Genomic DNA, 17,448 nt, shown 5'->3' with positions numbered 1-17,448 from the left:
TGGAATGAATTTATTCGACCAGTGTGAAATGTTTGTCATTGTGACTTATCTACCTACATAATATATGAGAACCCATTTTTTTCAAGTTCAAGGTCAGTCGGTACGCTCCTTAAATATTTAACAGTTCAGTTTTGAGGAGATTAACATAACTACGGCCTCCTTACACGCCCGAGTGCAAGTGGATGAACTCGCGTATTGTACGAGTGTGATTCATTTCTTAACAGTAAACAATCTTTTCACTCCGCATTCCAATGAATTTTGGTAAATCCACGTTTAAGCAGTATGTACTCTGCATACCTTATTTGCACCGATCCGTGTGCATAGATATTTCTACTCTGGTTTCAGTAAAATTTGGAATAGTAATTGATGACACTACAGTTCAAGGAACAAATCGATTAAATCTTAAGTTGTTGGCCGGGGAAACCTGTTTTTTTTAGACAATCCTAAACCCAAATTCTTGGGTTGTTCAAGACTGGTTTAGTGTGTATATCAACTAAACCCAAAATCAAAACACTATTTCACACAAAATATTCTGGCTAATATTTGGTTTTGGTCAATGCCCACCAAAATATAACATTAAGTACTTATAATAACTGGCAAATCAAATGTAACAAGAATGCGATAGAAAGATGAGCCTTCATGGTGCAGAGTACCTACCTTTTTGGCCAAATGATCATAGAGGGAATTCGGCTGATGTAATTTGTTTCTAGAACGACCAACCAAATACGCATGAGGTGATTTGCGGTCAACATTTCTTTCGACAGACGAATTGACTTTGGGCAAGGAGAAGGAGCAAATGTAGATCGTATTATCTTCTATAAATTGGCACGTGTAGATATACAACAAACGCAAAAACACGTAAAATAATCGATCGGAAAATATGCAAATTACTTTTTCGTGTCAATATGCAACACGTGTCATCCGCATTTGCAAAAGAATTCAAAAACATTCGTAATACATATAGGATTGTCAACATCAGATTAATAGAGAAATTTGTTTGTGCGCTTCAAAAATCTGTGTCGACTGAATTTTCATATTCTGAATATTCATAATATGCGTGATATAATTTCGCCGGAAATACCCGTATATGGGAAACGTAAATGAGTTGTTTATTAGAAAATAAGCGATCGCTATCGTTTTCTGTGCATATTTCGAAACAAAATATAACGCTTAGGCCGAAAATGAAAACTTTGCAATTTTTTTATGGGCCCAAAATGTCCAAAGCATCCGAATCGAAGTAAATCCATCCTAGAGCATTGGTGCAATTGACAAAAAATCGCGTTGTAGCAGAACCTAGTTGTTTCGTCAAGTCAGTTCTCCACTCTTTATACGGTACCTATTGTCCCTAAAGACGTATAAATTGTAAATACTCAGAGATCACTTTCCTCGCCATTTGTACCACTGCAAACTGTTTTGGACATTTAGTAGAGCAAGGGAGTTAAATGACCGTCAGACTGTTTTCCTCGCGGGAATATGTGACTTGTAAGCAATTACTTTGCATTTAACGTACTTTTGGAGAATTATTTTCAATTTATGGAAACGATTTAGAATTTAATTATTTAGAAAATATTGGGGGAGTGTGGGAATAATGAGCGATTTTATACGTACTTCCAGAAATTTTACCAAAAACCGCAGTTCTGTTAATTCATCTGTAATTCGTAAGAATAATCAGTTTTTGGCGGATTTTGTATTTCCCTCCAGATTAGGTGTGGCAATGAATTCGGTTAGATATTTTGGTAAATTTACCCAACATTTTTCCTAGAGAAGTAATTCGATCATAAGGAACTCGCTGTCAAGTAGTAAATCCTAGACATTGCCTTTTTATTGACGACATTAAATGACTTATTTGTCTTAATGTAAGTGTTTATGTATCGCATTCTATTATCCAAAAGTCGTTTACAAAATTTACTGTCAGCAAACCTTATATCCTCAAATAAGAGCCTCTTGCTTTTAGTACGTTGGGTACGCCAAAAAAAACTGCACTTTTTGATTGGAATATGCCACTTTCTGTGGTAATAGTTAGGTAATACCAAAAGGCAACTTTTGAGATAGGGAGCCACTCGAAAATTGGTACAGGAAACCAAAATGGTGGCCGTCAAAATGGCGCCATTAGCCGCAATATATTTTTTTGTATCTCTGCTCCTAATAGTCCGGTTTTTAATTTTCTTTTTTTTTATTGAAAGCTCTTGGGACGAGGAAACTTTTTTGCTATATAACATTAATTATCTCTAAAACTGAAGGTTTTGGCACAATTTTAAAAAAGTGTTTTTTTACGAATTTGAATCACAAGTTTTTTATGTGTAACTTGTCCACGTCAAATGTTAATATGTAAGGATTTGTATTATTCAGCACAATATTCTGACTCTTAAGGTCTGATGATGAATCGGTCTATACGATTCGAAGTCGATTAGCTAAAGAAATATTAAAATTCAATAATTTGAAAAACGAGTTTCATTGTATCAATTTGTATCGACAAATAATTCACTACGTCAAGAAAATAGTGGTTGCTATTTAAAAACAGTATGCCCCCTTTGACCGTGCAGAAGTATGCTACTGACCCCAAATTGAATGTACGTGGATTGGTAGCAAACTTTTTATAATTATGGATGTCATAAAAAGCTTCTTTAAAAAATGTTTTGAAGATAAAATTTTCACCCTGTATAAAAAGCATATCCGGAAAATGGTTAGCCTCGCGGTTAGCATTACGAAAAAAAACCGATAAGACCTACAAAAATAATTCTTTTGTTAAGGGATACCCGGGGATACCTATAAAAAATATCAAAATGTATAGGCTGCCCCCGAGAACACCCTATATACCTAAAAATACGTTTTAGGCTTCTCCTCAGGCTTCTCGTACCAACAAACCGTTACCATTAATCTCAACCATTGAGGCTCTATCGTCCGCTTACAGAAGGTGGATTCCCTGTATAATAAAAATAATTCAATTTATATGAATAGCTAGGTATCTAAAACTTGGAAATCATAATATTCCGTTAATATTCTTAAAGAAAATTCGAGAGAAAACCCTCGAAAAAACCCATGATCTGATAAATAAGCACTCCAAATTTCACATTCGTGGTAGCTTAAACCAACTAGTTAAATAAAATAGGATAAGTAAGAGCGAGAGTAAGAGTTAAAGTTGATATACCTACTGAGTGTTTCTTTAAAAACAGAGTGTATTTTCTGTTTTTCAGAGAAAAAAATTGACGAGGCTTTTCCTTCCAATTTTCACAATTGCCCGATTAAACAAATATTGTGCATTTAAAAAAAAAACATGGCGGATTGAAATTTTCCGAACTTGCAGGGTAGATACAAGGAGTTTTGGGGTTGTGTCGATTGAAAGTTGTCGAAAAGGCCGGGATATTGCACAATTAAGAGCTTACTTGTGATTCAAATTCGTAAAAAAAACACTTTTTTTAAATTGTGCTAAATCCTTAAGTTTTAGAGATAAATGTTATATAGCAAAAAAGTTTCCTAGTCCACAAGAGCTTTCAATAAAAAAAAAAGAAAATTAAAATCGGACTATTAGGAGCAGAGATACAAAAAAATATATTGCGGCTAATTGGGGCCATTTTGACGGCCACAATTTTGGTTTCCTGCACAGATTTTCGAGTGGCTCCCTATCTCAAAAGTTGCCTTTTGGTATTAACTATTACCACAGAAAGTGGCATATTCCAATCAAAAAGTGCAGTATTTTCCCCATTCTAGCCATGTGCCCGACGTACTATTTCGTCAATATGATGAAAACAATAGGGACTGACACAATAACACAAAAAAGATCAATTGTCAGAAAAAAATTATGTGTTCCATATGTGAGTGGGCTTACCTTTTTTGTTGGTCCTTGCATGTCTTCCTCGATTGACTGGCTTTTGTAGTTGTCGAATCCTTTCCTTTTCCATCCTAGAACAATGAAAATTATTTGCAAAAGAAATACGGATTTTATGCAAGACCAACGGTTAAAGTGTAAGCGAAAACCAAAAAACTAAACCACAATTTGGACATATTTTTGAATTTTGTTAGAAAAACCGCATTAATCAGAGGAAGCTTAACAAAAGAATCCACCAAAAAAACCTTCCCTAATACAAGGAAAGAGTCCCATTTTATTGGAAATTTACTGTTTACGTTTAATTACATCTAGAATTGATCCCGAGAAATTTGCATAGCTCCCAAGGCTTGGAGCCTAATCGCTCATAACTATTGTTTATGAATACTTAGTTAGTGTTGGTAAGAGCTAGGACTGTTGGTAAAACGTTTTCCAACGACCAGCTTTTGCTTTTCATTATGAAAATGTGTTCTCTTTAGTTGTAAGATGTCAGCACAATTGTTTTACCGAAATCGATGTCTTCTAGCCAAGGTTCAAAATGTTTATTTGAATAGATAATTAGAAATCTCTTTATTGCACTTCCAGAAGAAGCTAAGCAACCATCATCTATTTGTAAAAATGTAGCGTTGCGTTGGCATACATATCAGACGTTATAGCAAAAAATATACTAAACTGAGACAATTTCTACAAAACAGTTACCATTTTGTCGCAAAAGATAATAAAATACTTAAGTTCCATAGACAATTAAAGCTAATTAAAAAAGGGGATTATTACTCTTTTTGTGTGGATAATAACTTCAGAAGAATGGTCGTGAGAGAAGGCATTTTGAAGACTACAATAGATAAATAAAGACTTTCACATGCTGAATACTAACTTTAAATTATTATAGCTACTGTTAATTCCACTTATTTAACTGAATTTATGTACCTACGTATTAAACACTTTTCGCTCCTGACATCCTTTTTTGCAGCGATATGGCAAAATCAAGTTTAAGAAAGACATGGCAAAATAGTTCAAATTTTACGCAAGCGAAATTTCATCATATAATCTTAGAAATAAACAAAAAGTCAAAAATATCTTTCTCCAACAGTTGTTCATCATAGAAAGACTAAACAATCCAAAGCCCCCAAAAAAAGCTCTACAAGGAAAGAATCCCATTTTACTGAAAATTTGATTACGCAATACTGTTAACTGTAAGTGTAGTCCAGGGAAATTATAGATTTTTCGGAATGCTTAATCATAGCATGGCATAATTCTTGAATCAACCAAAGAGTAATTATGGATACTCTTTGAATCAACACCTCTCTTGAATCCATATAACGTTAAAAATTTAACTAAAGCCATAGAGTAAAATACCTAAGCTATTTTACTCTATGCTAAGAGACTCGTCACTTAAAACTGCTTTTTATAAACATAAATATGAATAAAGCCGCAACTTTAGCAGAACAAATATTGATTATAAAATTATAACAAATTTTTCTACTACTTTACCGAGGTATGGACGAGTACTTTCGAGTATTTGTACTATACTGGTGCTGAACCTTTCAGTTTTATGGTGTAAAGCTGATCACAATGTTTACACATAAGTAACTGTTGAGATTTGACTGATTTATATTCTCAGATTTAAGATTAGCCACACTTCACTTCTCCAGAAAACTCACTTACGTTTAAAAAACGGTTTTAAAGCATTTTGAAGGGATAAATTCGGTATTGGTAGTTGGTATACGTTTTTGTGTAGGTATACCAATTTTATCTACGTTTAAAATTCATTTTTATTCACATATAATAAACTATAGAGTTTACGTTCTACGTTGATAATACGTGTATAAATAACAATTTTGTAGAATTGGTTTGATAAACGTATATAACACCACTTTAATATACGCGTATAAATTATTTTTTTATTTTTATTTTATTTTTATTTTGCCTTTAGTTAGTTTTTAAGATAATACAAGAAAAGAATGACAAAGAGATGTTAAGACGAAGTAGGAAGGGTGGAGGTGGAAGGAGGCGAGATATCAAGAGAAGAATGTGACCAAAAACTAACAAGACTGAAAATAGGAAAGCGACAGGGAATGGTGACATAAGACATGAGGCTTGGATTTTCGCTACAGATAGTATCAAGAAGAAGCTGAGGAAACTAATAAACAAGATGTAGAAAGGAGGATGACTAACGGAAAAATGGAAAGGAATAAATAGTGCCTTTTGGCAGAAGGGGGAATAAATCCTGTTTGAAAAATTATAGGGGAATTACGATAATAACGACTGCGTACAGAATATATGCGATGGTATTAAATGAAAGGTTAGAAAGAGAAATAGAAGAGACGAGGATAAATGGGATTTAGAAAAGCGGGAGGAACGATCGGACTGTATATGTGTACCTACCACACAAACTGGCGGAATAGGAACTGGAAAAAAAAGAGCGGAACATTTCTCGGCAGCGTTTAACAGAGTGGAGAGAGAAAAAGTATGGACAGAATGAAGGAGTTATACGGAGAAACCAGAACGAGTATATTGCTAGGAGGGAAGAAGTCAGAAGTATTCTGGACAATAAGTACTTACTGAGACTTAGCCAAACTTTATTTAACTTTTCGATAAAAGATATGGAGAAAGTCAAACTGAAGGAATCATATTGGGAACAAGGAATATAATTATGGTCTCTGCCCCCTGGCACACGCTGACGACATACTAATAATGGCAACACAGGTAGGACAGATGACAGAAATGATGGGAAGAATGGAGACGTACAGGGAAAGAAAGGGAATAGAGTTAAATGTAAAAAAATCAAAGATGATAAGATTTAGGGAGGGGGAGGAAAGGATTGTGAGAAAATGGAAATGAAGGGACGAAAGAGTAGAGAATGTAATAGAAATTAATGAAAAATGAAAAAAAAAGGTTTTCACCGTAAGGCTGTTCAAATAAGTTAAGGCATAAATATTCTTATAAATAAGAAACATAGTAATAGTCATGCGCATGCGTATCTTTAAAATATGCAATATGTTTGCTTTTACTAAAAGAATCTGTGGTTAAAATTCCAAAAAATATATTATGTATAAATAAGAGAGTTGACAGACCGATTTTTCTTGGCTCAGATGCCAGTACTAAATATCTTGAAAACGGACGGACGAACGGAGAAAGTGACCATAATATGGCCTTCCAAAACGAGTTTGAAAATGAGCTAAAAAGAGGGAAGTGACCATGAAACTGGTGTGTGGAATAGAAAAAGGCAATTCAAAATGAGAAAATACCTTTTTGATGCAATTGCCATATGGTTGTTGATGTATTAGACTGACATATGGGGTTGTGACACCAAATTATATATTAGAGAGGAGGAAATAAAAATCATCGGGAAGCAAGGCGGTCAGATTCGAGGAAATGAGAGAAAGTGAATTGGTGAAACGATGTTTGGATGAACACTAAAGAAAATTGGGGGAACAAAGAAAAAATGTTATGAAAGAAATGGATACGGATAGTTCGAAAGGAGGAGAAAACTAGGGGAAAGGACAAAAGATGAAATTACAAAAATGAACATAGTTACACAAATACAAGTGTAGCAAAAGAGGTTAAATATCGCGAACTCACGAGGAAACAAAAGGTACCGAAATACGAGAGAAGAAAAAACATCAAACTAATATCGATACTTAGGGGCGGAAACGAGGATAGGGGGGAAAGAGAAGAGGAGGGAAGAAGAAGAAGAAACGAAATCCAGACTTGTGGAGAGAAAGAGGAAGATATTGAGCACATGTCATAGAGTAGAAAGAACAAGGAAAGGCAGGAAAGAAGAGAGCTGGAAACACAAATTATGAGATACGTGAAGTTGAATTTTTTGTAAAAAGTGTTTGCCAAAAATGCCGTTAATAAAGAGTTGATTGAGGATAATTCTAGGACAGACATTGTGGAAACAACTCATTTTCAATATCGTACTGACCTAAGCAGTAAGCAATATCCTTGACACGGTAAATTTGTTAGTTCATCTGTCTTACAATTATGTTAATGTAAAACTGTATGCTTAAATCTGTATAAGTACTTAAATTAAGCTTGACATTTGTGATTAGAATTTCAATCTTTGTACCCAGTACCCACACTGTGTCACTTTAAGTTTAAAGCTCGAAGTTTTGGATTTCTCACAGAACCGCTGTAACAGTGGAGGTAGACATACATAATACATATGTCTCACGTGTTGTCGAGAAATCGCTTAAGAATTTCTGTTGAAATTAATTCAAAAAGATTCTTTGGTCGGTATAACTAAACAGTTGTCATCCTTATCTCCTTTGAAAGATGCTGAAGGTATTATATCAATCATATTCTGAATAATAAAGTCAAGTTCAGTCTCATAGAACTGTGACTGAAGGAGAAGAAAATCCATTCCTCAATTAACGACTATTAATTTTGATTAATGCGCCACAACACCAAAAGAATCCAGCAGAATGCCAGACATATCCTGGAAAATAGTAAACCAAAAAATAGGGAAATAACTCGAAAGACTTTTTTGGTGTTTAGATTAGTCTGGAACAATAAGTAACCATAACACTCTATGACGACGTCTCGAGACTTAATCAAAGTATCACAAGGACGCAGAATGGTAGTTTTGGGATGCCGTAGTACGTTATTCACCACATCAAACTGAACGTCTGTGTATACCTTTCAGCTTCGTACCATTCTTTGAGGTTCCAGCTACCAGCAAAAACTTAGTGTTCGGATCATACGTTTGGTACAAATCCTTGTTATTTTTTGTAATTCTCTCAAACGCTGCCATAGTTCAGTGGATGAAGACGAACATCTCATACATTTTCCCATCTATAAACACACTAATGATTTAAGCTCAGATTTACCTGTTTTCAACTTGTTGCTAAGTTATTGGGGTAAATGTCATCTAAATTACCAAATTTTTAATTAAATAGAAAAATTACCCATTTGTAACCACAAATTAAAATTTCTATTTTTAAGTGTTTAATTAATTTCATGATGAAGTCCACATAATCTTTTTGATACCTGCAGTGTATCTGTGCAAAGTATTTTTATATACATTTTGTGTAAATTTCTACTACTCCACGAACGTTCATTACGATACAGTCAGTGTTCACTCACGTACCAGTTCCTAATTGTTTTGATTTCGGGACTTACCTAATTAATTTTTATTTTTGGCTCCAGCATCGAATGAAAAAAGTACACTTAGTATTATAGGTATGTTACAATATTAAACATTATATAGAAGAGAAAATTGCGAAAATACGTTGTTCATTGATATAATTTTCCCTTGCTCGTGTACGAATAATCTACATACAGAGATTATTAACCTGTTTTTGCTTAGATACAAAAGTTGTTCCCGGCCATTTAGGTAGAAATTTTGTCACCACTCGATCATATTCTTTCCTTTTTTTATGTCTCGGTTTTTTCTACATTTAATCGACACAATTTGATTAGCATAATGTAATTTAAATAATTCTATAATCTTGTCACACTATAAGGATCATCTCATAGTTGAAGGTTGTGTTATATTCATTTGTCATCGTTAATTTTCATACAATGAATTGCAAAAAAAGATCAATTCCGCAGGTATTTCCATGTGCACATTGAGGGGAAAAATGTGGTAAAATTCGCGAACTTGTCATAGTAAAACGAGGAAATTTCGAAATTTTGGTATTTTATCAACCGTAACGCACGAAATGCATGTTATCACATTCAGGGAATTGAAACTCGTGCGATGCATCGTAATTTTTTTAAATAAAACCTAACATATGAATCTTCAAAACAAATTATTGGAAGTCTTTGGCATTGGGCTCCTCCCTACCTGGTGGTAGTATAAGAGAGGTCGTTGCGCCTCTGGAGAAGGTACTCTCTTACTGTTGTGACAAGTATTAGTACCTCCGGTAAGCCCAATTAATTTCTCTTGTAACGGTAACTGCATTTTTATGATTATTGTTTTATAAATTTATAGAGCCACTAAAATGTATTTCACTTTTACATAGAGATCTTATCTCGAATTTAATTTTTGCTAATTTATGCGTAGTAATCCTTTTTTAGGTATTCAAGTTGTGAATTTTGTTTTAGACGAAATGTTCTCAGCGCGTTTAATGGTAGTAGTGCCGGTGTTGGTAGCCGCAGTGGTGGCACAATCTGGAAGATCGGACTTGGGCCCTTCGGCCAAACAGTCCTTACCGATGGGCCCTCCTTTGATGGGTTACTCGCCCCAAATTTACCAGTTCGGATATCCCGGTCTCGGCTACGATCCCAGCAAACAATTTTACCCCGGGTAAGTCGCCAAGTTTCCGGTCTTCAACCCATCATTAACCGCGCTTATACAATATTATTAACAACTATAATTTTCCACTTTCCAAATTTTGCGTGTAAGTTATATGTCTTTATATCCATAAATTAGTGTGAAAGTGAATTGAGAGTAAATGACAATGTTCGTTACGCAATTTCTTTATTGATCTCCGGATTGTTTAACGCACGCCAGTAATAACAATTTGCAAGCAACCTAGAAGCAAAGGTCATAATTTCATTGTAAATAAAATCAGGTAACGTTTGTAATATAAATGACAACATTTTTCTAATTATTATTCAGTTCATCTGCGGGTTTATCACCTTCGTAAAGCATGGTATTTGTTTTTACAGTGGTCAGCCCCCCATTGTTTACTATGGAGGAGGTGCGCTACCCGGGCAGCAATTCCTGTACAGACCCGGATCACCACCACCCGGCAACTTTTTGATACCCCAACCCTCGCCAGGCCTGGGATTCCCACAGACGCCCGTCTTTCAAGCTGGCTACCCCAAACCGGCGCATATTCCACCGATCGAAAAGGACGCCGAAGAAGTGCCAGATTTAGCTGGTAATCATCCACCGACCATAACCGGAAAGCCCTTCTATCAGTCAGGTACGAACTAGTGCGTAGAATGATCTCGCGCTCCCATCTGCGTCACAAATCATCTCTCCATTTCCATAATGATTTGCTACAATTAGTAAACACCGAGTAGGTGTATTTTTTATGTAAATCATTTTAAAGCAACCGCACCTATATGTGTTTCTTGTAGGTAAAAAACGCAGTGTAATCCGATAGACGTTTTCTGTGGCCGTCCATCCTTGGGGTATCTAAATCCGTAACCATCCTTACCACATGTTGTCAATTCTTTTGTAAATAAATCTTCTAATCGTTTTCTGGTTCAATTTTTATACTAACCCAAATGTTTAATAGGTGCGTTTTCCGAAAAACTTTTTTGTGACTAATCGAAAGCGGTACAAATATTATTATAATGGAAAATTTTAGGCGAAAGTTTTTTCTAGAATGACAGTCTTTGTGTAAATGCAAAAAAAATTGTTTCCTGTTGCAATGCCTCAATGGTGTGCAATTTGTACGGTAATGAATTATGACAATAATTCTATTGAAAGCTCTATTTCACTATCTGTTACTGTTGTTTAACTTTTTTTGAGCCGGCCCTGACCATAATCAGAGTATTTTTAGATCATTTAACTAAAAAGTCCTAATAAGTATAGTCAAGTCAAATGCAAATTGCATTTTGAATGACAACTGCCCTGGACAATTAATAGCCTTGTGCATCATACAATTTAGGCTAAACTTATGATTAAGCACAAGTCAAAGTCAACTGTACTTGCCATGGATATTTAATCTTAAACTGGACTTAAATTTGACGGTAAATAAATGTTTTCGGCAGTAAGTTTACTATGCCTAACAAAATTGTTGAAAATTTTGTTGCCTCGGAATTGAATATTAATTGAGATACGGATTCGTCTCAAAGGCAATAGTAACATTTCTGAAATTGCAAATATTAGTCAATTGTAATTAACAATTGATCAACTTTATTTATAAGTGGCAATCGACAATTCAGGTGGCAATTGGCAACAATTGTATTGTTAGTTATTTGTGGCAATGGGCTACTATTAGTGTAAATTATAATAAATTATTGTTTATAAATGGCAATTTATTTAAAAATAAATTACTTACGTAAATTTATAATTGCAATACCATCTCAAGTGTACCAGTCTCAATCAAGTATGTAATTTCCACACCAATTTTGTTGTGATCGGACAAAATTCCGAATCGATCCGAAAAATTCATAAATACCGAAGACAAATCAACCAGAAATACGGTTTCAAAATTTTCTTGGTGTTATATATTCGAACGGAAAATTTTAAGGGAATGGCTCAGTAGTTTCGCTGTAAATTTCTCAGTAATAAAATCTTGAATAGCAACATTAAACGCAATTAACATTTTAAATACAATGACAACAATTAGGGAAACTACGTAAATGTAAAAAGTCCTATGTGAATAGATTAAACAAGCGTCAGCCGTTTACGATTATGCCATATTAATGTAACTCGAATTTAAATTGTTGCAGATTTAAAAAAACATTAAAACGAAACATTCAAATTGATAACAAATCTACACGTATCATCCCTTACAAAACGCTAACAAAGTTCGAAAAATTATGCTCAGTTCTACCAAAAATAATTTTCAAACTTAGTCAGTTTTCTCAGGGAACGTGATGTGGGCGATCGAGGTAATTTAAGGGATGATTAGATGGGAACAGTTGAAATATTCTGACTCATCATAAATCTATACGTATCATCCCTTAAGAAACGCTAATAAAGTTCGAACAATTATGCTCAGTTCTACTAAAAATAATGTTCAAACTTAGTCGGTTTTCTCAGGGAACGTAATGCGGGCGATCGAGATCATTTAAGGGATGATTAGATGGGAACAGTTGAAATATTCTGACTCGCCATAAATCTATACGTATCATCCCTTAAGAAACGCTAATAAAGTTCGAACAATTATGCTCAGTTCTACTAAAAATAATGTTCAAACTTAGTCGGTTTTCTCAGGGAACGTAATGCGGGCGATCGAGATCATTTAAGGGATGATTAGATGGGAACAGTTGAAATATTCTGACTCGCCATAAATCTATACGTATCATCCCTTAAGAAACGCTAATAAAGTTCGAACAATTATGCTCAGTTCTACTAAAAATAATGTTCAAACTTAGTCGGTTTTCTCAGGGAACGTAATGCGGGCGATCGAGATCATTTAAGGGATGATTAGATGGGAGCAGTTGAAATATTCTGACTCATCATACATCTATACGTATCATCCCTAAACCAAGGTTAATAAAGTTCGAAAAATTAAGCTCAGTTCCGCTAAAAAAAATTTCAAACTCAGTCTCTTTTCACGGGGAACGTAATGTGGACGATCGAAACGAATTAAGGGATACTTAGGTAGGAATTGTTAATATATTAAAATTGATAACAAATCTACACGTATCATCCCTTACAAAACGCTAATAAAGTGCGAAAAATTATGCTCAATTCTACTAAAAATAATGTTCAAACTTAGTCGGTTTTCTCAGGGAACGTAATGCGGGCGATCGAGATCATTTAAGGGATGATTAGATGGGAACAGTTGAAATATTCTGACTCGCCATAAATCTATACGTATCATCCCTTAAGAAACGCTAATAAAGTTCGAACAATTATGCTCAGTTCTACTAAAAATAATGTTCAAACTTAGTCGGTTTTCTCAGGGAACGTAATGCGGGCGATCGAGATCATTTAAGGGATGATTAGATGGGAACAGTTGAAATATTCTGACTCGCCATAAATCTATACGTATCATCCCTTAAGAAACGCTAATAAAGTTCGAACAATTATGCTCAGTTCTACTAAAAAATTTTCAACCAGTCTCTTTCACGGGGACGTATGCCGGACGATCGAAACGATTAAGGGATACTTAGGTAGGATTGTTAATAACTATTAAAATTGATTACAATCTATACGTATCATCCCTTAAGAAACGCTAATAAAGTTCGAACAATTATGCTCAGTTCTACTAAAAATAATGTTCAAACTTAGTCGGTTTTCTCAGGGAACGTAATGCGGGCGATCGAGATCATTTAAGGGATGATTAGATGGGAACAGTTGAAATATTCTGACTCGCCATAAATCTATACGTATCATCCCTTAAGAAACGCTAATAAAGTTCGAACAATTATGCTCAGTTCTACTAAAAATAATGTTCAAACTTAGTCGGTTTTCTCAGGGAACGTAATGCGGGCGATCGAGATCATTTAAGGGATGATTAGATGGGAGCAGTTGAAATATTCTGACTCGTCATAAATCTATACGTATCATCTCTTAAAAAACGCCTAGCAAAGTTCGAAAAATTATGCTCAGTTCCCCTAAAAATATTTTTCAAACTTAGTCGGTTTTCTCAGGGAACGTAATGCGGGCGATCGAGGTAACTTAAGGGATGATTAGATGGGAACAGTTGAAATATTCTGACTCATCATAAATCTATACGTATCATCCCTTAAAAAACGTTAACAACGTTCGAAAAATAATGCTCAGGTCCACTAAAAATGATTTTCAAACTTAGCCGGTTTTGTCAGGGAACGTAATGCGGGCGATCGAGGTAATTTAAGGGATGATTGCGTGGGAACAGTTGAAATATTCTGACTCATCATAAATCTATTCGTATCATCCCTTAAAAAACGCTAATAAAGTTCGAACAATTATGCTAAGTTCTACTAAAAATAATGTTCAAACTTAGTCGGTTTTCTCAGGGAACGTAATGCGGGCGATCGAGGTAATTTAAGAGATGATTAAATAGGAACAGTTAAAATATTCTGACTCGTCATAAATCTATACGTATCATCCCTTAAAAAACGCTAACAAAGTTCGAAAAATTATGCTCAGTTTCACTAATAGTTACTTATATAACAGGAGCGCGAAATAACATCGCGCTAGCGTTATAAAATGCCTAGGGATTTTGCAAAATGCCGGATTTCGCAGTTTGCCGGTAACATATACAATATTTTTTCTACAACTGAACCGATTGTTAATTAAATTTGCTGTTTAAGTTCAATTTTGTCATGTGTGCGAAATACTATTTTTAATTGTTGACGGTTTCGTTGTCAAGAGCAACCTTACTTATTAATTAACCGTTTAAAAATCTACTACTTCGCGTTTCGAAATCCGTCAGAAAATGACAGGTTTTTTTGACAGTAGAAAATAGTATATTATATACCGAGGGACTAAAGTGTGTGTTTTAATCCCGAGGGTGCAGATTGTTGTCCAAAACGTAGTTGAATTATTTTAAGTTTCAAAATTGTTGTTTTAAAGATTTTTCCAGTATTTTGAAAATTATAATACATATTAGGTTAATCTCCGAGTCTACCGAATATAGCTTCTAAGACATGTTTGTTATTTTTAAAATGATTTTTTCCAGTATGTTTCAAAGATTATTATAAAAGTTACAACTCTTTATCCTCATATTATCATATAAGAGTACTCTTTGGTATGATTTTTTCATTGGGGTAAAAAAAATCGTATGCACAAGTTCACTGTCCAATGCCAATCATTGTCATGTCATGAAAATTTCAGGTTTGAGGCCCTGGCAGATAAATAATAACTAATCCAAAACTGACCCAGGTTTATCTATCGATCTCCCTGGATCTTGGAGCTGTAATGTTCCAACCCAATCTATAGCATGTACACGACAAGTAGGTATTGTATGTGCAATATACAATTTGGGTACGTCGTTCATTGCGGAATATAATGAGAATAGGGCCATTTTTTGTGATTATCTCTATATCATTTGCCCGTTACAGTTCCGTGTTCTTTGATCGGTGTTATATAACAATATAGGTAACAAATTAAAAGTGATGGAGAATCTGAAAATATAATTTAGGTATAAGCTTAGGTCATAAATTGTTTAAATTACACACATTTGTTAAACTAATACCTTAAAAGCATTAATTACAGTTACGACAATCCCGAAAATAGGTCACAGTTAAGTCGCGTGTCTAACACAATAGACAGCCGAATTACATAATCGGACACGAGTAACAATTACATACAATAAATAAGCAAGTGCGCGTGTTTCTAACACAAACTTTTTTTAGCGCAACCCGAAAGGATCGAAACCTTCGACGAGCCCGTGTCCGCTGGCGAGCAGGACGATTTGGCGGAAGGGGAGAAGGTGCCAAACTTCTTCCCCAAGAAGGCCTTCCCTGCCCGACCTATTCTGAAGCCAGGACAGCAATTCTTCATATTGAACGGAAATACGTTATTCTCGAACATACCAGAACCCCAAATTCCACGCCAAGTTCACCACCCGCAACAGCCGATATATCATCACCTACAGTTTCTGCCTCAATTTGAGAAGCCAGAATACGCTTTCCAATCCGTGGCAAAACCAAGCGAAAACTACATATCGTTAAATAACGTTGCGGATTTTAGAGAAGCTATACCATTGGTGCCTTACCAAAGTCAGAATCAACCACAAGCGCCTGTCGCGGCGTTAGTTATCCCTCTAGCGCCCCAACCCTCGCGTGCTGGTAAGAACCTTCCAGTCCCATCGCCGCACGGCGCCTTCCACGGACCAGTTCGCTACCCCTTCATAATCGCTCTGGATGACCAGCGAAAAGAAGATGACGACACTGTGACAATCGAAGCTAGGCCAATCGAGGAGCTCAAAAAGATGGCAGAAAAGCCTATCGCAAAAGAGGAAGACGAACCGTCTCTATCGCAAGCTAAGCCTTCCGCTTTAGCTTTATCGGGCAAAGGCGGCGTTGCCAGCGCCGGACCCCGAGGTACAGCTCTCGTTGGCGTTAGGGGAGTGGCCGTTGCAAGTCCCGAGGCTACGGCCGTAGCCGGACCCGACAGAGACGAGTCTGAGAAACCCGATAAAAAAACGAGGCCGAAGAGTGAAAAGCGGCAAAGTGTTTCGAGTAGCTAATTTCGTTTTAGAACTAGATTTTAAGGAAAAAATAAATATTTTTTAACGTTAGGCACATTAATTCAATCGTATATTGCGTGTTAAAATCTTAGAGATGCGGAAAACACGCTTTGTTATAATAAGATGGCTGAAGTAACCCATCTATCAATTACCCACGATTGAAAATAGCCTAATTTTAAGACAAGTTTATGCATCATAAGGATCATACAGTAGTCTAACGAGAATGATTTGATTTGAGAGACTGCTCTTTTTACCCATAGGATGAAATGAATCAAACCCGTTATTATCATGGGATCTGTCGCTGACTGTTGGCTACAAATTCAAAGCTGAAAACTTGGTACAACACAGTATCTCGTTGTAGCACAAAAAATGTTTATACAATGTTCAAAGCCCAGATTTTCAGTAGGTATGCAAAAAATGCCGCGGGACAGAGAATCCACAAATCCCAATTTCCAAAACTGTGATGTAGGTAATAGGGAGATCGCTCGTTGTTAATTTATTTGTGTGAAATAATCACACTAGTATCAGACATTTTACTAAGTTAACTTAAAGTAATCATAAAAAGAAGTATTGTCTGTATTTTCCCAATATTCTAGTTTCCTTTAGGAACATGTACAAAATGTGTTACTTTTACTACGATCTATTTGGGAGAATGTGCTAAAACTAAGTATATTTGGCAAAACTTCAACTTGATCCTCCCCCTACTAAACGACAGCAGTCATATAACATGCTATACCAAGTCATTGGCAAACTCTTCTCTAAAGAACTGGAAATGTAATCTTACATAACACTTGGTAAAGATAATAGAGGCTGTATAGTAGGTACTTAACACAACAAAAACAAATAAAATACTATGGTACAAAGAACAAA

The 17,448-nt window shown here is 35.3% G+C and overlaps 1 protein-coding gene across 2 annotated transcripts; it reads left to right on the top strand.

Annotated features, from left to right (window-relative positions):
• Positions 1 to 9,545: 9,545 nt before the first annotated feature.
• Positions 9,546 to 16,629, top strand: LOC116168353 (WAS/WASL-interacting protein family member 1-like). 2 transcript variants are annotated; one of them, XM_031484137.1, is made up of 4 exons: positions 9,546 to 9,693; positions 9,875 to 10,076; positions 10,442 to 10,701; positions 15,743 to 16,629. In XM_031484137.1, exons 2-4 carry the CDS (start codon positions 9,880 to 9,882, stop codon positions 16,576 to 16,578), a joined length of 1,293 nt encoding a protein of 430 aa, XP_031339997.1. In that variant the 5' UTR covers positions 9,546 to 9,693; positions 9,875 to 9,879; the 3' UTR covers positions 16,579 to 16,629. The 2 variants fall into 2 exon arrangements, with proteins under 2 accessions (XP_031339997.1, XP_031339998.1); XM_031484138.1 differs by having other exon boundaries at positions 9,589 to 9,721.
• The last annotated feature ends 819 nt before the right edge of the window (positions 16,630 to 17,448 follow it).

The sequence above is a fragment of the Photinus pyralis genome, unplaced genomic scaffold, assembly GCF_008802855.1.
Source record: "Photinus pyralis isolate 1611_PpyrPB1 unplaced genomic scaffold, Ppyr1.3 Ppyr1.4_LG4, whole genome shotgun sequence".
Taxonomy (NCBI): domain Eukaryota; kingdom Metazoa; phylum Arthropoda; class Insecta; order Coleoptera; family Lampyridae; genus Photinus; species Photinus pyralis.
This window is presented reverse-complemented; position numbering and strand designations above follow the sequence as displayed.